The sequence below is a fragment of the Cyanistes caeruleus genome, chromosome 1, assembly GCF_971803275.1.
Source record: "Cyanistes caeruleus chromosome 1, bCyaCae1.hap1.1, whole genome shotgun sequence".
In the NCBI taxonomy this organism is placed as follows: Eukaryota; Metazoa; Chordata; class Aves; order Passeriformes; family Paridae; genus Cyanistes; species Cyanistes caeruleus.
This window is the reverse complement of record NC_141701.1, coordinates 170402-191771: the sequence shown is the minus strand read 5'-3', so window position 1 is coordinate 191771 and position 21370 is coordinate 170402. Positions and strand designations below refer to the sequence as shown.

Here is a 21370-nt window from a genome sequence, read left to right as displayed (position 1 = left end):
GGGAGCTCTGATCTCTCTAGGTCAAGTGGCTTCTGGACCTGGCTTATCACAAACATGATGATTGTTTCCTCCTTGCTTTCCCCTTTTCCTCCTTTCCCATCCTTGAGATGAGAGTGGCTGCTGCAGAGCAGGAGTAAAGTGGAAATGATGTAAAAAGTGAAGGGCTGAGGTGGGAGATTCAGTACCTATTTGCCGTGTGTTGATGGAGAAGTGGAATTAAATAAATGGATTTTCTGGATGTGTGGGTAACCCTGGAGGAGCAGGGACCTCAAGAATCAGCCAAGTGCTGTGTACTGACCCTCTGCTAAAAGGAGGAGGATCTCACTCAGGACACAGTGCCACTGCCTGGGGAAAGTGGACTGGAGTCAGTGATTTGTGCATCTCCTGCAGCCTCCCTTGAAGCCCCTCAAGGCTTAACGTGCAGCACCTTGAGGTGTCAGAATGGGGCAGGTGGCATCCGAGGGACCACAAAGCCCCTGGCATGGGGATGGTGAGTGTGCCTGGCTCATCCTGTGGTTGTGACCATCTTCCTGTGTTGGTCTGCAGGTTTTCAGTGCCTGACCCATGGGGTCAGTACCTTTCTGCAGGCGGTTTCCCAGGAGCTGCTGGAGGCAGAGTGCTCTTGTACTGACAAGAGGCAGAAACAGCGTCCATGCTGAGAGCTTGCACGGAGATCTCTCCCACAGGACACACAGTGTAGGGCCTGGGTGTCTCTGAGAACTTGCCTCTGTTCCCTCAGGTGTAAAAGAGAGATTTTTATTTGTTTTGGAGTATGGCTTTCCAGGAGGGAGGTGATGAATCCTTTCCACCCATGCAGAGTGTGAGCTGGCTCAGGTGTGGTCCCCTGTTAGTGGATCCTGAAGATTTCTCTGTCTCTAGGTCCCTGAAAATCACATTAGTATTTCTTTCATTTCTCTTTTGCATAATCTTCTGATCCTGGAGGTCTGGTTGGGGCTGGTTGGAGCCCCCAGGTTGGCTCTGGTGCCCCCCCAGCACAGACCCCTTGCACAGCTCTGTTCCCATACTGTGAGGAAGAACGTGGCTGTGCAGCTCCCAAGGAGCAGCCTGCTAGAGATCCCCCAGATTGGTGGTGGTGTCTCAAGTCACCCAAGAGCAGACCAGCTTTGGGAGGTTGATTTGGAATACTTGTCCTACAGCTCTGGACTGTGCTCAGCAAGGAACCTTCCACAAGACCAGGTTGCTCCAAGCCCTAACCAGCCTGTCCTCAAACCCTTCCAAATGGCATCTGCCTGCTGTTGCCAGGGATGATTCCTTGAGAAGAATCAGTGTGCTGATGGAGCAGAGCAGAGAGCCTGGGACCCTTGAGCAGCATGGTTTCAGGTTCCTGATACTGCTATCACATTCCATATGTAATTTAGTACAGCCCCCAGAGAAAAAGGGCTACTGATTCCTGGTGGTGTGTTCCTTAATCCTAAACCATGATCGTGAGCTGCAGCCTGATGGCATTGGAGCAGAGCTGGAGAGAGATGCCCAGCCTCTGCCAGCACCCAGCCTTGGGTACAGCCAGAGTTCCTGTTCCTGTGTCAGGTGTGTGGTACCCATGGTGGATACCTGGCTCTGCTCCCGGTGTTTTGTCTCTGTCCCCACCTACCTTGCAGGAGTGGCTGTACTAGGATGTGAGAGGCTTTGAGAGGAGAAAAGCAGCGTACTGAGCACCTGTTTGATGGCACCAGGTTAGACCTGGACTCTGTTTTTGGGGAGTTCTGATGGAACAGCCTGGAAAGCTGCTGGGCAGGTTGCAGGAGCAATGGAAGGAGGGTCCCAAATTGTGTTTCAGTGCCTGGTGCTGCTTTGCTGTAGCAAAGGTTGGTGCCATCCACACCCTCGGGTGTGCCCAGCCTTAACCCCTGCAGGTCCAGGAGCTGCAGAGGGTTCTGTGCTGCCAGAGCTTGTGCTGCTGGGGGGCATTGACAGGGTTTTGTCTCTTGCTCTGCCCGGGGACAGGAGCTGCCATTCCACTCCTGGGAAGGAGAGAAGGCTTCCAAAGATGCTGGATGTTGTCGCTGCTGCTGCTGCTGCTCAGGTGTCACATCCTGTTGCTCTGCAGTCAGGAGTGAGTCAAGCCTTCTCCTTGAAGGAGCCTCATCCTGTGGAAGCTCGGGAATGTCACTGATTGTGTTGGAATTGGAATATTAACTGGCCTCCAGCCTGGCACCAGTTAATGTTTGCCAGCAGCAGATGTGACAGCACAGCCTGCTGCTGCTCCTGTGCTCAAAGGCTTCTGTTTTGGAAAGGCTCCACAGGTACTGGGGAGCACTGGGATGTGCTGGGAGCCATCCTGTGCCTCCTGGAGCGTTCTGAGCTCAGGGACTCAGCTGGGGAAAGGCCAGCACAGGGAACTGGGGAGCACTGGGATGTGCTGGGAGCCATCAGAGATGTCTCTGCGTGGGGCTGCTCTTTGCTGCTGCACACATGGAGCTCTTCCCCCTGCTCTGGTTTTGCATTTATGGGGTGTGTGCTTTATCAGGGCATTGTCAGACTTAGAATTCTTAAGTAGCAAATTCAATTTTCCCACAATGTGACCCATAAATTTTAAACCTGGAAAAGTTTAATAAACCTCTTGTGTAGTGCAGGAGAGGTCACATCACCTGTGTTTGACTGGAATATGACAGAATGGAGTCTTTCTGATGTTAAAAAAAAAGATACAACTCTCCCTTTTCTCCCATTTAATTTTTCAGATTATCAAATTTCCTCTTGAGCAAAGAAAATTCTGTTTTAATTTGCCTGGTTTTTAATTTATTGCCATCAAAATGTTTTTATGACCTTTGCTACTGGATTGAAGGGTCCTCAGTGTTTTTTATAGATTCATAGAATGGCCTGGGTTAGAAAGGACCTCTTAAATGTCACCCAGTGCCACTGCCATTGGCAGCTTCCACTATCCCAGCTTGCTCCCTGCCCTGTCCAACATGGCCTTAAGCACTCTCAGAGACGGGATGGCCACAGCTTCTCTGGCAGCTGGGGACAGCGTTCTCCACCTTTTCCATGACCCTCTAGTTTGGAGGTGGGTTTGTGATCTCTTCCTGTAAATGTACAATTTCACCTGTGGACCTGTGCTGAGGCACGATTTGGACACGAGTCACCCATGAAGTGTGGGAGATTGAGGACTGATTTATGTGATTGCTGCTTGTTCCCTGTCTCAGCTCCAAGCTTTGTCTGATCCGGAGTTCTCTGACGACGAAGGAGCAAATGTGGAATGATTTCTCACACAAGTGCAGTCCTATTTGCAGTTTCCTTTCCCTGCTCAAGAGTGGGGCCAGGATCATTTTGGTTCTGCTCTGTTGCTCAGTCATCTCGTTGGCCTTCACAGAAACAGAGCAGAAAGCAGCAGATGGAGAGAAAATGACATGTTTAAACACAGAGCTACAGCGAGTCCAGCTCTCCCTTCCACACTGGGCAGATGCTGTGTGTTACAGACACGGAGCTTTGCTGCTTGTACCAGAGTTAGGTACAAAAGTCAGGCATTACAATAACCCCTGCAGAAATTAGGGGGCTGAAGCATTAACCTGCCTGAAAACTGGTCCCTGTGTGCTGCAGCATGTTCTGACTGTGTCAGCAGAGGAGAACAGGATTTCCCAGAGAGTTCCAGGACACTCTTGTGGGAAACAAGCCCAGCCTGGATGTGGCACTGGAATGGGGCCAGACTGGGATAGGTTGGCATTTCTGGAAGATGGAATTTAGCTGAAAAAGGGCTCTGCTCAACTCGGGAACGAGAGAGCTGAGTTTGCAAGGAAGGTAACAGAATATTTGGAAGTGCTGAAGTCAAGTCTTCTTACCATGCCTGGCAACCCAACACTATGCTCTGGTTAATAAGTCTTTAATAAAATAAACTTTTTATTAAGTAGGGATTGTTTCACCCTGCTTCGCAGTGTGTGCACACACAGATTCCTCCTCCAGGGAGAACCCCAAAACTTCTCCATATTTCTGCTTCTGGAGTGATTAGAAAGCTTACTTTTAATCTGCCATTTGTTAGTTAATTCTTTGTGTTGTATTTTATCTTGTCCAGTCTCTTCCCTGCTGGCTGGCTCATTGCCTGCTTGTCTTTGGTATAATTATAAGGAGACCAATCCTGATTCTCCAGCCTTCCTTTTGTGGGGTTAGAGAAACCATTTCCTCTGGCATTCTCTGGGAAGAGAGATTTTCATTTATTCCCTGCCTTTCTCACTGCCTTTTCTTTCACCTGACCTACCTGAGCTCAGGTTTGGTGACTACAGACAACATGAGAGATTTTATCTAGACCTTAGTTCACTAAATTCTGTACTTGTTTTCCCACGTCAAATATGGAAGTTCCTGTTCCTGGATGGGAATTCTCTTTAGCCACCTTTGTTCATACCTTTATTAAACCTTTAGCTTTTCTTCCTGTAGCCTTTAAAACTTGGGGAGGTTTGGCTTCCAAGCAAGGTGCACTTGGAGATGTCTCTGCCTGTGTTCTTTGGCAGGTGATGTGAGGTTTAGTGGAAGTTTTCCATGTATTCCACTGTTCCTTGGACTGATGCTCTCTTCCTGCAAGGCCTGCCCTTAGCAGCACAGTCTTGAAGTAGATTTTAGGAGAGTTGTAAACTCTCTGGTCTTTATAGTCTTGTAATTGTATATTAAATGATGGCAAAACAGACCTTTAGAACAGTCTGAAATTGCTGGGCTGAGAAGAGTCCCCAGCAGAATTTAATAGTGGAAAATATAGTGCAAAAAACGACTGCTCCAAGGATTTCACCATGCAAGAAGAGTCAGTAAGAATAGGAATAAAATTTCTGTGCTGCTGAAGGGATTAAATAGAATTTGTTCTAGTGTTACCCATTCCAGCTGAATCTGGGTGTAGGTTTTTGTCCTGTTCCCGGTTCTGAAATGGTTTGAGGATTGGTGGCTTTGGACAATGCTTTCTGTTTCTCTCTAAGCATTTGAATGTTTTCATTTCCAGAGAGACCCTGTCCTGCTGCATTCCATAGTTTGGCCAGCCCGGACCCTTGCAGAATTCCCTTCTTTATCTATTTTTGTGCCCGTGACAAAGCTGGCTCCCAACAATGATAAGAACCAGCTTCCTAAGTCCCAGTTTGTGGAGTTCATGAATTAAATAACTAATCCTGGAATCACAGCCCAGCCCAGGCTGAAGGGGCCTTGAGAGGCCCGAGGTTTGAGGGGAAGGAGCTTGGTGAAGTTATGGCACCCCGGGCTGTCACAGCCAGGGATGTGACTCAGCACCTCCCCGTGGAGCTCGTGTGAAGGATTGTTTTCACTGCAGACATTTCTTTCATGCACCAAGGTGGAATCATATCTTTATATAGACACACAGCACTGCTTTTAATCTGGATAAGAATCTCTAGCCAGGGCACGCAGCTGTCAGATGGGAGTCTCGTAGGATATGTGAATATTCATGTATCTGTGGGAACCTCGGGTTTTATTTATGCTTCAAATGTGGCCATATTTCATGTTTTAAAAAGATATCATTGCTTTCCTCTGCCTTTGGGAAATGTGGCCATTGTCCTTGAGTTTCCTGGGGGAGGGATGTGCAGGAGCAGAGCAGCACCCCGAGCACGGCTGTTCCCCATCCCTTCTGCTGCCAGTGCTGCTGTCACCAGTGGCTGTGGCTGTTCCCTGTCCCTTCTGCTGCCAGTGCTGCTGTCACCAGTGCCTGTTCCCTGTCCCTTCTGCTGCCAGTGCTGCTGTCACCAGTGCCTGTGGCTGTTCCCTGTCCCTTCTGCTGCCAGTGCTGCTGCCACCAGTGGGGCTGTGGCTGTTCCCTGTCCCTTCTGCTGCCAGTGCTGCTGTCACCAGTGCCTGTTCCCTGTCCCTTCTGCTGTCACCAGTGGGGCTGTGGCTGTTCCCTGTCACTTCTGCTGCCTGTGCTGCTGTCACCAGTGGGGCTGTGGCTGTTCCCCGTCCCTTCTGCTGCCAGTGCTGCTGTCACCAGTGCCTGTTCCCTGTCCCTTCTGCTGTCACCAGTGGCTGTGCCTGTTCCCTGTCCCTTCTGCTCCCAGTGCTGCTGTCACCAGTGGCTGTGGCTGTTCCCTGTCCCTTCTGCTCCCAGTGCTGCTGTCACCAGTGCCTGTTCCCTGTCCCTTCTGCTGTCACCAGTGGCTGTGGCTGTTCCCTGTCCCTTCTGCTCCCAGTGCTGCTGTCACCAGTGGCTGTGGCTGTTCCCTGTCCCTTCTGCTGCCAGCTGCTGTCACCAGTGGCTGTTCCCTGTCCCTGCTGCTGTCAGAAGTCTCTTTCAGGGCTCTCTGCTTTGCACTGTTTTTGTAGAGGTGTTCAGTGAGAAGTCAGTGAAGTGCTCAAACTCCCCTGTGCCCACCATCTCTGTCCTCCAGATACCCTTTCCTTTGAGAACTAAACCTATTGGAACAGAGGAAGGAATAACATCAGAGCCAGGAAACCTCCTGCCCCTGTCCAGGGGCTTGTTCTCCTGCTAGGTCTGCTTTTCCTTCATGATCCTTTTCCACTGTCTGGGGTTAATTTAGCTCTCAGCAGTCACACAGCAAGCTCCCATCTCCCTTTTGCTCACCGTTATTTTCAGCCTGTCTCCTTGTCCCCATGAGCTGTCACTGACCAAAGCCAGACAGATTTAGCTCTTCTCATCTTTCCTGGTGGATCAGTGCCTCCAGCTCCTGCTCTTCCACGTCCCAGCTGTGTGCACCCAAGGTGAACAGAAGCCCAGAATCAAGTTCAACCTCCAGCTGATCCACGCCTGTCACCAGAGCAGGGCACTGAGTGCCACATCCAGTCATTCCTTGAACACCTCCAGGGATGGGGACTCTGCCACCTCCCTGAGCAGCCCCTGCCAATGCCTGGTGACTCCTTCTGGGAAGGAATTCTTCCTGATGCCCAACCTAGACCTCGAGGCTATAATATGACAGTTACAAACTGACATGTTAGGTTATGTTGTATTGCACTGACTGATTGTGTGTCAGAGCAAAGTGACAGGAGCTGAGTGGCCCAGACCCCAGCAGGACAAAGGGATCCTTTCCCTGGTGGGTGCTCAGCTCTTGGCACTCTGTGGATCGAGATTTCTGGGCTGTTCATGGCCATGTATGAGGCACCATGGAGCTGCCATCCATGATTTTGTGTGGTCCTCTCCCAGGCCTTTTATACATTTCAGTCCCACAGAATCTAGTGGCAATAAATTATATCATTTACTTGAGATTTATATCAAAAAGCAATTTTTAAGCCTGCCATTAGTATTTCATCTGGTATCTTACTGAGTTCCATTGAATTCTTTTGTGATCACAAACATGGAATAATAATCTCCTATAAAGTTATTAATGGCATGAAAAGACAAAAAGGGTCTGTCTCCTCCTCCTGAACTGGAGGGCTCCCAGCCTCCCCTCACATAGAAATATTTCAATTCTGTCTCCTTTAGAGTAAGGCCACTCCTGATACATCTTGCCTGAACCCAAATTCTCCTTTCTCTCCCAGTGACCCTTACCTGGTTCTTGGCCTGTACAGCACACACCTGTACCAGCTTTGGGTGATGGCAGTGCCAGGTCTGGGAGCACAGCTTCCATCTTTTGCACAACTCTCCTCAGTGAGTCTTCACTTCATCAGCCAAGTCTGGAATCTTCTTAGAATGAAATAGTTTGGGTTTTGAGAGACCTGATTTTCATAAAATTCAGCTGTTTCTCATGAGAGCCATTTGTGGGCCTGGTAAGAGGCACATGTGTTCCTCAGTTGCTCCTCTGGAATGGTGTAATTCTAAGGAGACCAGCCCTGACTTCTCCAGCCTCCCTTTTGTGGGGTTAGAGAAACCATTTCCTCTGGTGTTCTCTGGTAAGAGAGATTTCCATTTATTCCCTGCCTTTCTCACTGGAACGGTGTCTGGATGAGGAGCTGGTGGTTACAGGAATCATCCTGTGTAGTCTCTGACTCCCTCAGCACAATACAGGGGGTCGCAGGGTAAAAAAAAGCCCAGAATTTTCCCTCAGGTCCCTCCTAAGCTTCCTTTTCTCCAGAATTTTGGAAATGCTCTGTAAGCATCTCAGAGATCTCAGGCAGATGTTGGGACTCTTGAACACAAGTTTTCCAGTCCTTTTGATTTTTGAAAAGGTTATTGTTGATATTTAATGGATTCTTCAGCTGCTGTTGAAGTGGGATCTCTCACCCTCACCTGGCATCTGTCCCTTGTCACGCGTCTGTCGCAACATAAATCCAAATTATTTATTGCAGTGTGCATTTCCTGTGTCAGTATGACAGTCTCAAATGAATCTTTTGGGGCATGTAAACACGAGGATTGGACACTGAGAGTCGGGAGTCAGTAAGGTTGGAAAAGTCCTCGAAGATCATCGAGTCCTGCCCATCACCACCACCATGTTCATCACTAAACCATGTCCTCAGGTGCCATATCCACATGGTTTTGAACACTTCCAGATATGAGGACTCTGTCCTGAGCAACCTGTGCCAGGGCTGGACAGCCGTTTACAGGAAGGGATTTTCCAGTGTCCCACGTAAACCACTCCTGGCACCACTTGAGACTATTTGCCCTTGTCCTGTCCCTTGTTCCCTGGGAGCAAAGCCTGAGCCCCACCTCGTTCCACCTTCCTGTCAGGGAGTTGTAGGAACTGAGACGGTCCCTTCTGAGCTTCCTTTTCTCCAGGCTGAGCCCCCCTGAGCCGCCTCAGCTGCTCCTGGTGCTCCAGACGTTTTCCCCAGCTCTGTTCCTGTATCTGGACTTGCTGATGCCCCTCGATGTCTTCCTTGGTACGAGGCCCCAGACTGACCCCAGCTGTGTGCATCCACATGTGCAACCATTTATGAATTGATGCCTGTGCCAGCAGAAACTTTCTGTCTTCTGGATGTGAAGCCCTTGAACCCCACTTTTGTGGGTGTGTTTGGAGGAAGAACTTTGTCTTTCAGCAAAGTTCTTGTCTCAAGGACAACAGCTCTGAACTCTGTCCCTTGAGTCCTGTGGGTGCGATGGTTGGGCACTGCCTGGTGTCTGCCGTGCCCCTGACAGGCTGCAGGAATCCTCAGTGATGAGTTGCACGGCACAGCAGCAAATTCTGACTGTCCCAAATCACCTGGGCAGCACCTGGGCAGCACCTGGGCAGCACCTGGGCAGCACCTGGGCATCTGGGCTGCTGCTTGAAAGCGAGTCTGGCCAGGTGTGCAACGCTTCTATGCGTACAGTTACTTCCTGAAAGCTGGGGATTCTTGCAGGAACAAGTGAATCTCTTAGCAGAAAAGGGTGGGTGGATGAGCTTTTAGGTCCCTTCCCACCAAACCATTCCATGATTCCATGTTAAAAAATAGTTACACCAAAAACCATGTGAGAGCTGGGTTGAGGGGGCCCTGGTTCACTTTTGGTGTGTCCCCAAAGAGGCACAGGCAGAGCCACAGGCAGGACTGAGGGGCAGAGATGGAGCTGCTTCCCTGTGTCATGTCCACTGCCACTGATGGTGAATGGGCTCCTGGTAGGAGCCAGCCAGGGGGAAGGATGGCAGCTCAAAGCTGATGTTGTGGCAGCTTTTTCAATTCCCCCACTTTTCCCCTGGCACTGCAGCACTTTTCCATGCAGGGCTGGGCCCCTGTCAGGGAACTGGGAGCGTGCTGCACTTTCCATGAAGGTTTGTCCTCTCTGCAGAGGAAGAAGCAGCAAATTTTGGTGGGAAGCAGCACAGATCAGATCCTCTGGGGTGGGCTATGGGTAGATCCTGCCTCTGGGGGAAAACCAGACAAGGAGTAAAATTCCCAGTAAAGTCCATGGCAGGAGCAGTGGCCAGGAGGGAGCTGAGCTGCCCCTGCTGGGACAGCTCTGTGCTGTGGTTCCAGTGCCAGTCCAACATCGTGGCAGCCCAGGATGCCCAGGAGCAGCCTTAGGGAAGAGGAGCTTTGGGGAACAGACAGCTTAAGGGTTTAGTGCAAGAAACAGCCTGAGCTGCAAAATGACGGGCCATTACAGGCTTCTGGATCCCGGTCCTTCTTTCTTAAGGTTCATATTCACAGCAGTTACTCTTTCCATAGATATCAAACAAGCACCAGAACATTTGGCTCTCATTCAGTCCTCACCACACTGGTTTTTGTGAGAGAACAGATTTGCTTTGGAGTTTGAAATCCTTTTAGCCTACATATATAAATATCTAATTCAAGCCCCTTTGCTGCAGTTGTCTCAGTATTTTTAATCTGGCCTGCTTTCTCCATGGTGTTTTGCTTTTTGAGTGTACATTGATGGGCAGAAGGTTTTTCCCCCTCAGGCCAGTTGGCTTTTCTGGCAGGTTTCCCCATGTTTTCAGACTGGTTTGCTGAATGTGTGAAATCCAGGGGGTTTGTGGTATGTCTTTCTGTTAGCATACAGCTCCCATGCAGCTCCCATGCAGCTCCCATGCAGCTGGAAGTGACTCTCTGTGAACAGCGATATCAGACAGTCCTCAGTCGTTGTCCAAAATCATGATCCTGTCCAATGGATTTGGGCACTGAGCAGAACCAGCTCAGCTCTGTTCCTGGGAAATACCAGGATTCTGCTGTTGGACTAGTCCATAGTCCATGCCTGAAGACCTGGTTTGCTACCATCCTTAGAAGCTTTTGTGTTGAATGTAGAATTACATCCATTTTCCTCATCAGGATCATCAAATCCATCTTCTGGCCCTGCACAGAGCCCCAAAAATCCTCCCATGTGCCTGAGAGCATTGTCCAAATACTCCTTGAACAATACAGATATGAGTTGTTAGAGCATTTCTGGAAGTCCAGTGAGTCTGGATGGAAAAACGTGGGGTTTGTAATTAGTTCCTAATAGACGTGGTCATGCAAGAAGCATTTGTCTGGTCAGGAGCTGGTTTGAGGTGGGCTTTGTTGGATGTGGTGCTGTCTCATCAGTACCCTGTTTCTGTCTGACTTGGGTATTCCAAAACTTGGAATTTTACTCAGTTTCTGGCTCTTGTAGCAGAGACAGTGAACTGATGTAGGTCTGGAATCAGGGATTTCCCTGGGAAGGTTGCAGAGTGTTCTGCTGTGCTGTTAACTGGGCATCAAAGGAACTGCAGGGCACCTCAGTTTGTCTCATGTTTCCTGCAGTGGTTTTTTGGTTTGGTTTTTGTTTTAAACTTAGCAGAGTATGGAGCTCCACAAGATGCTGGTTCTGTCACTGCAAGAAGTGAAAGAGGGCTGGAAGGGAAGTGTTAGGGAAGGTAATCTGCTTCTTTTGCTGCCCATGCTGGGGCCATGTGGAGCTGACGCTGACACTCGACATCTCTGCAGCAGCCTCTCTCCATCCTGAGCTTTGTTTGCAAAGAGGTTACATGGAGGACAGCAAATCTGGTTCTCTAGAGGAGTCTGTGATCATTTCTGTCACTTAACCTCACCAGCTCCTTGGTCCTTGGCCCTGAGAGAGTCCTGTCTATCCTGTTCCTTTCCCTCTATCCTACCACATGCTCCCTGTCTTCCTTCTCGTGACTGTGGCGTTATGGATGGTTCCTGCTGGTGTCCTTAAAAGAAACAGCTTCAGGTCAAGTCAGATCAGCTGTTGGCAGTGGGTATAATTGGGTGTGTAGAGGTGGGAGGTAGGAAGGAGGAGACTTGTGGATTGCTCAGCTGTGATCCTGAGCAGCTGGAGCAGAGGGAAGCAGAGAATCTGGACAGAGCAAATGGGGTTTTTTGGAGTTGTGTGTTGATTTTCATCAATACAACAAAGCCAAGTATCCATCCAGAGTATTCTGGACAAGGTGCCATCCTTATCACTGCACACTATGCTGGCGTGACCTGGAATACCCCAGTGGCTGACAGAATTACACTCAATAACTGCATTGATAATTACACTCAGAATTACACCCTTGGCAGAGCTAGGCTGTGGTGTGAACGCTGTCCCTGTTGTGTGATCCAGTTCCAGTCTGTGGCTGCCCAGTTTGCTTTGCAGTGGAATCCCCTTCTGCCGTGTCCATCGTCAGCAAGCTGACTCGGGTCAGGACTCGGCTGTGGGAAGGGATTTGTGTGTTTGATGTGCAGTGGTGGTGGTGCCTCTGGCTCCCCCAGAGTGTCAGCAGGGCACTTGGGATTGCTGTTTCTTATGAAAAGAGTCATCCCCTGTTCTCAGGTGCCCTGAGCCATAACCACTGTCCCTTCTGCTTCCAGCTGACGTTGACCATCGTGCGGCAGACGGGGGGGCTGGGCATCAGCATCGCGGGGGGCAAGGGCTCCACTCCCTATAAGGGGGATGATGAGGTAAGACCTGGGCTGTGCCACTGCTGAGGCTCCTGCTTTCGGGGCCTCTTCTCCGTAGCTGGAGCTTGGGTGTCCTCGTGTGAGAGCCTTTTGGGGCCGGGTGGGAGCAGCCCTGAATCCCCCAAGAGCAAGAGGTTGGTGGGGTGACGCAGACTCCTGCCTCTGGACCTGGGTGGTCTGTCCTGGATCAGGCACGGGAGCAGAGGATTCCTTCCCAGCTGTGTCCTGGGGCACAGAGTGTGGGGCTGTTCCCCACCCGCTGGCATCAGCCGTGTCGTGTGCCAGTTCCACTGCACCAGGGATAGCGTGTCGTCCCCGGGTCTCGTGTCTCACCTTGAGGTCGCCCTGCAGGGAGGTTTCTGTCCCCTTTTCCCAGCTCCCGAGCGGGGTGATGTGGTTGCTGTGTCCCCTCCTCCTGGGGTCAGGACTGGCCAGGCACTGACCCCTCTCCCTGGAGCTGAGGGGTCCCTGCACTCCAAAGGGAGCAGGCTCTCCATATAACAGAAGGTTTCGTTTCCAGGGCATCTTTATTTCCCGTGTGTCTGAGGAGGGTCCTGCGGCTCGCGCAGGGGTCCGCGTTGGTGACAAGCTTCTGGAGGTAAGGACTTGACGTCTGTGACGAAGCAAATGCTTCTGATAGCTTGGAGTGGAGGGAGGCATGAGATGATTTGGAATAGATTTACATCACGCATGTTTCAGACCAAATTAAGCATTAGGAAATGTGTAAGAGCTAAAGAAAATCCCTTTGGCTCAGAGATTGTTGTTTAATTTATGTTACCATGAATCCTTTATTGCTTTATAAGCTCCTGCATTTACTCTGGCCCAGCTCTGAAGTGTTTTGTGACCCAGGTGGGAAGAGGTACATCCCCAGCAGGCTGAGCTCTGCTTACCTGTGTGGGGTGAAAGTGAGCCCTGTAAAATAACTTCTGAGCCAGGGAGCCAGCCATGGGAATTGTTTGGGTGGAAAGGGACCTTAAAGGTCATCTCATTTCACCCCCTGCCATGGGCAGGGACACCTTCCACTAGACCAGAGTGCTCCAAGCCCCATCCAACCCGGGCAGCCTGGGCCTGATGCCCTGGTTCTCCCTTGTGACGTTCCCCACACTAAGGGACTGTCACACTGACAGCTCCAGTGTTTCAAGGGTGTGAGCAGGTGGATGTCCCTTCTGGAAGGTGGTGAACAAGGGTCAACCTGATTTGTGTTGAATTTTGCTGGAGATGGTTCTGTGTGAGGGATTATCTGTCTGGGATGTTGCCTGTAGGGATAACACAGGTGTAGGGAATTTAAGACTCCCTGCAGGGAAAGAAAGGAGCCTTTCCTTGGTTGCTCTGGCCTGGGACAGGTAGCAGGTGCTGTGGGAATGCAGGAAAACTTCCCAGAGGTGTGGACACACCTGTGGGAGCTGGGCCTGGGAGGGGTGTGAGCTGTGTCCTGAGCCAGTTCCCTTGGACAGCAGTGGCTCAGGCTGGGGCTGTGTGTGAGGTTGGGGCTGTGTGAGGTTGGGGCTGTGTGAGGTTGGGGTTGTGTGTGAGGCTGGGGCTGTGTGAGGTTGGGGCTGTGTTAGTTGGGGTTGTGTGGCTGGGGCTGTGTTGCTTTGGGCTGTGTGTTGGCTGGGGCTGTGTTGGTTGGGGCTGTGTGTGAGCCTGGGGTTGTGTTGGTTGGGGCTGTGAGGTTGGGGCTGTGAGGTTGGGGCTGTGTGTTGGTTGGGGCTGTGTTGCTTTGGGCTGTGTGTTGGTTGGGGCTGTGAGGTTGGGGCTGTGTTGCTTTGGGCTGTGTGTTGGCTGGGGCTGTGTTGCTTTGGGCTGTGTGTTGGCTGGGGCTGTGTTGCTTTGGGCTGTGTGTTGATTGGGGCTGTGTTGCTTTGGGCTGTGTGTTGATTGGGGCTGTGTTGCTTTGGGCTGTGTGTTGGTTGGGGCTGTGAGGTTGGGGCTGTGTTGCTTTGGGCTGTGTGTTGGTTGGGGCTGTGTGTGAGCCTGGGGTTGTGTTGGTTGGGGCTGTGAGGTTGGGGCTGTGTGTTGGTTGGGGCTGTGTGGCTTTGGGCTGTGTGTTGGTTGGGGCTGTGTTGCTTTGGGCTGTGTGTGAGCCTGGGGCTGTGTTGCTTTGGGCTGTGTGTGAGCCTGGGGCTGTGAGGTTGGGCTGTGTGTTGGTTGGGGCTGTGTTGCTTTGGGCTGTGTGTTGGCTGGGGCTGTGTTGCTTTGGGCTGTGTGTTGGTTGGGGCTGTGAGGTTGGGGCTGTGTGTGAGCCTGGGGTTGTGTTGGTTGGGGTTGTGTTGCTTTGGGCTGTGTGTTGGTTGGGGCTGTGTGTTGGCTGGGGCTGTGTTGCTTTGGGCTGTGTGTTGGTTGGGGCTGTGTGTTGGCTGGGGCTGTGTTGCTTTGGGCTGTGTGTTGGTTGGGGCTGTGAGGTTGGGGCTGTGTTGCTTTGGGCTGTGTGTTGGCTGGGGCTGTGTTGCTTTGGGCTGTGTGTTGGTTGGGGCTGTGTGTTGGCTGGGGCTGTGTTGCTTTGGGCTGTGTGTTGGCTGGGGCTGTGTTGCTTTGGGCTGTGTGTTGGTTGGGGCTGTGTGTTGGCTGGGGCTGTGTTGCTTTGGGCTGTGTGTGAGCCTGGGGCTGTGAGGTTGGGCTGTGTGTTGGTTGGGGCCGTGTGTGACAGCAGGCTGTTGCTGTCTGTCCCCAGGTGAACGGAGTGTCCCTGCACTGTGCCGAGCACCACGTGGCCGTGGAGGCGCTGCGGGGCTCGGGGAGCTCGGTGTCCATGACGGTGCTGAGGGAGCGGATGGTGGAGCCGGAGAACGCCATCACCGTCACCCCGCTGCGGCCCGAGGACGACTACAGCCCCCGGGAGCGGCGTGGGGGGCTGCGCTTCCCCGAGTGCCCCGAGGGAGCAGCGGCCACCGAGAGATTTTCCACCTGCCTCATGCGCAACGAGAAGGGCCTCGGCTTCAGCATCGCTGGTGGCAAGGGCTCCACTCCTTACCGGGCTGGGGACACGGTCAGTGCTGATCCCTGGGGTCCCTGAACCCTCCTCATCCCTGGGCATGCAGCAGTGCAGCCTGGCCCTGGGCTGGTGGGCCAGGTGGACTCTGAGACAGCTGCTGTTAGGTCAGGGAATCATGGAATTCCATTATGGGTTTGAAGTGACCTTAAACCTCATGTATTCCATCCCCTTGTCATGGCCAGGTTCCAGTGTCCCACGCTGCTCCAAGCCCTGCCCACCATGGCCTTGAACACTTTCAGGGATGGGGCAGCCACAGCTTCTCTGGGCAGGTTTGTGCCAGGGCCAAACCACCCTCAGAGGGAACAATTCCTTCCCAGTATCCCATCCATCCCTGCCCTCTGGCAGTGGGTGGCCATTCTCCTCTGTCCTGTCACTCCAGCCCTTGTCCAAAGTCCCACTCCCTCGTTTTTAATAGAAGGAGGGAAGCTGGGGCCCCCAATCGCTGCCGGTGACATGTAATCCTACTGCTGCCCTCTTGGCACAGATTCCAGGCTCTGGGCCACGGGAGGGCTTTGCTGCCACGGGCTCTGGGAGCAGAGGGTTTGTGTGGAGTGGGGAACCAACAGGAGGCATCAGGGCAGGGGAAGGGTGTGTGGAGGGGAGAGGGCTGAGACCTGCCTGGTGTCGGGGAACGGGTTTGGAAAGGCAGGCTCAGGTGAGGGAAAGCCCAGGCTGCTCTGATCTTCCTGCTCGTGCTCCAGGGGATCTTCATCTCCCGGATCGCAGAGGGTGGCGCAGCCCACCGGGATGGGATCCTGCGCGTGGGAGACCGGGTCATCTCGGTGAGTGTGTGGGCAAGGAAGGGGCTGACTCGGCTTCAGGCCCTTCCTCGTGTAGGGGCTGCTTCTCTATTACTGGAGCTGGATTTTGGGGATCCTTTTTTCAGCTCCTGAGCCTCCTGGGAGAGCATTTAATTTGGGTGCCTCTTCCCTGTCTGGTGGTGGGTGCAGTTACACCTACCCTTTCCCCAGCTGCTTTATGCAGGTGCTTTCCCCAGGAGAGGCATGGAGGGAGGGGACACAGCAGCGCTGCCCCAGCCTGGTGTCCCCCTGGAGCCTGGGCAGCAGCTGGGGGCTCAGCCATGGGGAGGGGGAGCCCCTCGGGGCACAGTGGGTGGCAGGGTCAGCACGGGCTGGGGCAGAGGGAGCTGCCCAGGGCTGGTGTGGGGCAGTGTGGGGGTACCTCAGCGCTTCCCTGCTTCACTTGGAGCTCTCAGCCTCCCGTCCCGTCCCGTCCGTGTGGATCTCACTGCTCTCACCTCGTGTCTCTGCCTCCTGCTCCTCGCTCCCCTGCTGCGGGAGCTTCTCCTGAACCTCCCGACCTCCTCCCACGCTCGCATGCTGCCTCTGAGGGAAACCTCCAGGTCCTGGTGCTGGTGGTGGGTTTCTGGCCCAGCTGCTGTGGTAAGAGCACGTGTTACCACAGCGCTGGCGTGAGTAAACACTGATACAGCCTCGTCAGTGCTGGCTTCTGTCTGCTCTATCCCTGGGCTGGGGCTGTGTTGTATTTGCTCAGGCACAGCATTTTAGTGGAGCTTGGGCCCAGGTCTGACACTGGTGTCTTGGCAGGAAGCTTGAGCTGGTCTTTCCCTCATTTCTAGTGTTCCCTACTCCCCAAAATCAAGCCCTGACCCTGATTTATGCCAGATAGGCTGAATTATTTTGGATTTGCTCATGTTTTGATGTTCCATGGTACAGAGACAGTACTGAGGCCCATCATTTGGGGTTGGTTTGCTCAATCTGTCGAAAAAATAGACACAAAAATCTTAGAACAGATTGAAAAGTCAAACCTGTCTCCACCCTGCTTTAGCAGCTCTATTTATATCCCTGGGCAGCTTCATAGGAAAAGCAGATCTAATTCCCTAGTAATAGCTTGCAGTGGATTCCTTATGGGATGTGTGAGCTCAGGGCTCGCAGAGCTCGGGCCTCTGCTGGATTTTGATGTGGCTGAGGCACTGCTGTCATTATTCCTGACACCCCCAGCAGGGATGCCCGTGGTTACCTGTGCTGAGGTGTGTGTGACCATACAGGTTTGGTGCTGAGCACCAGCTGAAGCTCACCTCTGATGGCTGCAGGAACATGTCACCTTTCAGGACAACACTCACCAGGACTGCTCCCAGAACTGCCAAGTTAGCACACTCTTTCGAAGCAGCAATTGCCCATTTTTATTGGAAAGCTTGCACAGTGCCATGATATCTAGGATGTGAGTTGCCTGCAGGGGGAAGGGGAGGACCCTTGCTGGGTACAGGGCTTGTGGGTCCTGCAGGCAGGGTCCATTTCCAAAGCTGTGGTCTCCTGGTCGTGCTCAGCTCACTTTGCCAAAGAATTCTGTTTTCTTAAGAAAATAAATACATCACAGCTTCCTGCTCTTTCCCTGTGCTCTAAATCCTCCTGGACTTCTCCTCAGGAGAAGAACTGGGATTGCTCCTTGGACTTTCTCAGGGGAGCTTTGAGCACATGGATTGAAGAGCCCAGCCTAGGTCTCCCCTGAGTTAACACCCCTCAACAAGCCCCAGTGACTGACACTCACTCCCCAGCGTTCCTGTGTCTCCTGGGAGTCGTTTTGGTGGGGGAGACTCTGCACAGGGACCTGCTGGGGGGGAGTGCTGGAGAGCTGGAGCTGTGGGATGAGGATCCAGCAGGGAGGGAGGGGAGCAGTTGCTAAGGGCAGCTGATTCTTTTGGGGTGAGACTGGGAAGAAAACTGATTGTGGGAGATTTAGGATAGTGGTGGGTGACAAGTCCTAATGAGGCAAGATTTAAAGATCTGCCAGGATATTTTAATTCCCTGGCACACAGAGAAACATGTGGAGCAGGGAAGGGACAGACACTGTTCCTTCCCCATGGCGCTCGGAGAGCCATGCTGCATGGCTGGCCTTGCTCTCTAGCTAGATAAAGGCCATGGAAAATTAGCTGCCCAAAAGCTGGGTAGCTGCCAGGATTGCCAGGTAGGGCAGAGTTACTGGGTGAAATGCACCAAGGGCTGTTACCTTTGAGACAGCTCTGACTCCTGGAGTCCTGTGGCCTGGTCCCTGCTCCAGGGAGGCACTTGGTGCCCTTCTGGTCTGACTCCATCTGACCACTCATCCTGTCACGGGCTGGAAAATGGCAGAGGGGATGTGAGAAATGAGAGTGGACTGTGCTGCTGCAGGTCTGTGTGTGCAGTATCATCAAGCCAGAGCAAGGCTTGGGTTGAAGAAATCCTAAAGATCATCTTGTTCCCATTCAGTGAGCATGCTTGGTGTTGATCTGGTGATAGAAGCAAAGAGTGAAGTCTCTCCTGCATGTTGCCTTTGCTAACCATGAGAGGAATCCCCCCTTCCCAGACCCCTGGACACACAGCTGCTGCTTTCCCTGCTCCCAGTGCAGCCATCAGCAGGGATAAGTGCAGGCTCCAGATGTGGAGTACACTGCAGACACAGCTGGTCTCAGATCACAGAGGCAGGACAGGGGTGGTACCTTTATAGGTGCACACCTGAGCACAGGTAGTGCTCACAGGGCAGGAAGAACAGCCAGCTTCTCCCTGGGAGAACCCCTTCTCACTGGGATTCAGCTTGCTGCTGGAACATGCACACCTCCTCCCTCACTCCAGTAAATGCTCCTGTCTGCAGGTCTGCAGCCTCTGCTCCAAGCAGCAAGGTCTTCCAGGCTCTTTGGTCAGAGCCCAAGCCTTTCATCCAGCTTCTGGGACACCTCTTGAGTCTTCCCACATTTTGGATTCCTACTTGCTGGCTAGTCCAGCTTGAATTTTACCAGTAGCTCTTGCACATGTACCCAGAAGAGAGTGAACTGACACAGTAAATACAGAATGTGGCAGGGCAGATGTGGACTCAAGCCCAGGGCTTGGCCAGACCAGCACTGACCAGCAGCCTCTTGTTCTCCCCTGTATTTCCCTGTGCTTGTTCCTCACCTCCAGTCCTCTTTCTGTTCTGCTAAACGTCCCATAATAAGTGCTACATATTCCCACACCTCCTTCAAGCTTCCTGCAGCCACTTGGCCCTTTCCTACAAGAGATGTGCTGAGACAACCCCTCATAATCTCCATTTCTTCTGCAAATGGGTTGCCAGGTTTGGTCACACTTCTCTAACGTGGGTGATTCCTTTGGGTGATTGCTTTAAGGATCCATCCAGGAGTGTCTGAGCTGTGTGTCTGTTACCACCTGTGCACCTGGTGGTTAATTTGTTACCTTGCCTGCTTGATGCCCTGTCCTGTGCTCAGCAGCCATTGCCCAGGTCGCCCTCACCCTTCCTCTTCCTGCGGGTGCGTGCCAGCTGCTGCCTTGACATCCCTCTGCCTCGTGCCAGAGGTGTCCCTCTGGGGCCAGGGCTCTCAGCAGAGGTGGCACCGTGGAGTTCCCAGGACAGTACAGGTCCACGTGTGCTTCTCCCTCCCAGCCCAAGGAGAGCAGTTCCCACAGCTCGGGTGGAGTGAGCGCTGGGAGGGTCACAGGGGGCAAAGCCCTGGCAGACGGTGCATGTCAGCTTAGTCCAGAAACTGCTCTCTGGGAAGGAGCTGGGCAGTGAGAGTATTTCTGGGAATCAGGCACTGGGGAGTTGGGCTACAAAGCCCAGGTGCTGTGACTGTTCCAGTCACGTTATTTCATGAGCCGATCAAAGCCCATCTTGGCAGCTCCTTTTTTCACATCCTCATTGTTCATTGTGGAAAGCTTTTCCAGAACCTAATGACTAGAAACTTTTTAATTTTCAGCTTCAACTTTTTCCTGTCAAGTTTTGTTGTTTTGGCTGTGTTCTCTCAGCTCGGCTCTCCTCAGGTTTCTGCCCCTTTTACGTCCGTGGAGAACAGTCACATCCTTTCCAGTCCTTCGAGTTTACAGGGAGGCAGTTTTAAATCTAAATCTAAGTTTTGTAGGAAAGGCTCTCTGTTCTTTCAAATCTCTCTGTACCTGGTGTCACTTTTAATGCCTTAGAGCTGGCATCTTCCCCGGGCTACCATGACCTTGCCCAGCCTGGGCAGCCACTGGCCCAGTGACCGGTCCTGTCACCCATCAGATCGTGCCTGCAGTGTCTGTGTCGGGGCTGTTGGGTGACTGATGGGGGCAGCTGGCTCAGTGAGGAGGCAGCAGCTGCTTTGGCACACGCTTGGCTTGTGCCATTGCTACTGGCAGTCACTGGTTTTGCCTCTCCCATAGTGAGACGTTTGTCTGTGGGAGGTGGAAGATCACAGCTGAGCTGCGTGGTCCCCTGAGCACCGTGTCAGTGCTGCAGGGCACCAGGCGTGCCAGCAACCTGGGAAAGGGGCAGGAAAGCTGAGGAGGAAGGGAGTCGGGATCAGTGGGAATGATCAGGTGCCTGTGTCGGGATCAGTGGGAATGATCAGGTGCCTGTGTCGGGATCAGTGGGAATGATCAGGTGCCTGTGTCCCTTTGCCAGGGCAGAGGGAGCTGGGAGAGTTACGAGGCGCTCTGGGGCACAGGTGTTTGATCGGGGGCCGTGTGCCGGCAGGACAGGGCTCCCAGGGGCTCGGCCGAGCGCCGGGACGCGCCGCGGTGCCGGTCTGACGCCGCGTTTGCGGGTTGTTCTAGATCAATGGGGTAGACATGACAGAAGCCAGGCATGATCAGGCCGTAGCGCTGCTTACCGCGGCCTCCCCCACCATCGTGCTGCTGGTAGAGCGAGAGGGCGCGGAGCAGCCCGGCGAGGGAGGCTCGCCCGGCGCGCCCCGCGGCCGCATGCACTCCCCCCCGCCGCCCCCCGGCCCCGGGGACAGCCTGCCCGAGGAGACGCCGGCGCCGCCGAGGAACCACCTCGCCAAAGGCCTGGAGGATCAGTACCCTGTGGAGGTGAGCTGGCTTTGGGGTGGGGGATAGTGCAGTCCTGGCTGGGTGCTGTTTGGAAGAGTTGTGTTTGATGGGGACCGGCCTGCTGGGTTCTTGGGGCCTGAGATGTCATCGTAGAAAGGCTTGGGCTTGGGGTGGAAGGGACATGAAAGCCCATCCAGACCTACCATATGCCATGGGCAGGGACACCTTCCACTGTCCCAGGCTGCTCCATGCCCTGTCCAACCTGGCCTTGAGAACTTCCAGGGATGAAGTAGCCATAGCTTCTCAGGACAACCGGTGCCAGGGCCTCCCCACCATCACAGGGAAGGATTTCCTCCCAGTATCCCACCTAACCCTGCCCTAACCCTTCCCACGCTCAGGGGGAACCCATTCCCTCTTCTGTCACTCCAGGCCCTTGTCCAAAACCCTTCTCCAGCTCTCTTGG

The 21370-nt window shown here is 53.1% G+C and overlaps 1 protein-coding gene and 1 long non-coding RNA gene across 51 annotated transcripts in view; both read left to right on the top strand.

Annotated features, from left to right (window-relative positions):
- Positions 1-21370, top strand: part of SCRIB (scribble planar cell polarity protein) — a 98118-nt gene that overhangs the window by 35148 nt on the left and 41600 nt on the right. For 38 of the 50 annotated variants that reach the window (XR_015282212.1, XM_086873376.1, XM_086874737.1 and 35 more), the window contains 6 exons: positions 12067-12156; positions 12677-12754; positions 14828-15142; positions 15331-15417; positions 15850-15930; positions 20689-20946. Coding sequence is in view for 49 of the 50 variants with exons in the window: in XM_086873376.1 (XP_086729502.1) it covers positions 12067-12156; positions 12677-12754; positions 14828-15142; positions 15331-15417; positions 15850-15930; positions 20689-20946 (909 nt within the window). In the remaining variant the exon portion in view is untranslated. The remainder of the gene's footprint in view (positions 1-12066; positions 12157-12676; positions 12755-14827; positions 15143-15330; positions 15418-15849; positions 15931-20688; positions 20947-21370) is intronic. The other 12 variants (XM_086875025.1, XM_086874980.1, XM_086875013.1 and 9 more) reach the window with 1 other exon arrangement.
- Positions 102-9311, top strand: LOC147655215 (uncharacterized). Its single transcript, XR_015282629.1, has 2 exons — positions 102-5922; positions 6006-9311. It is a non-coding gene; the product is annotated as an uncharacterized LOC147655215 (long non-coding RNA).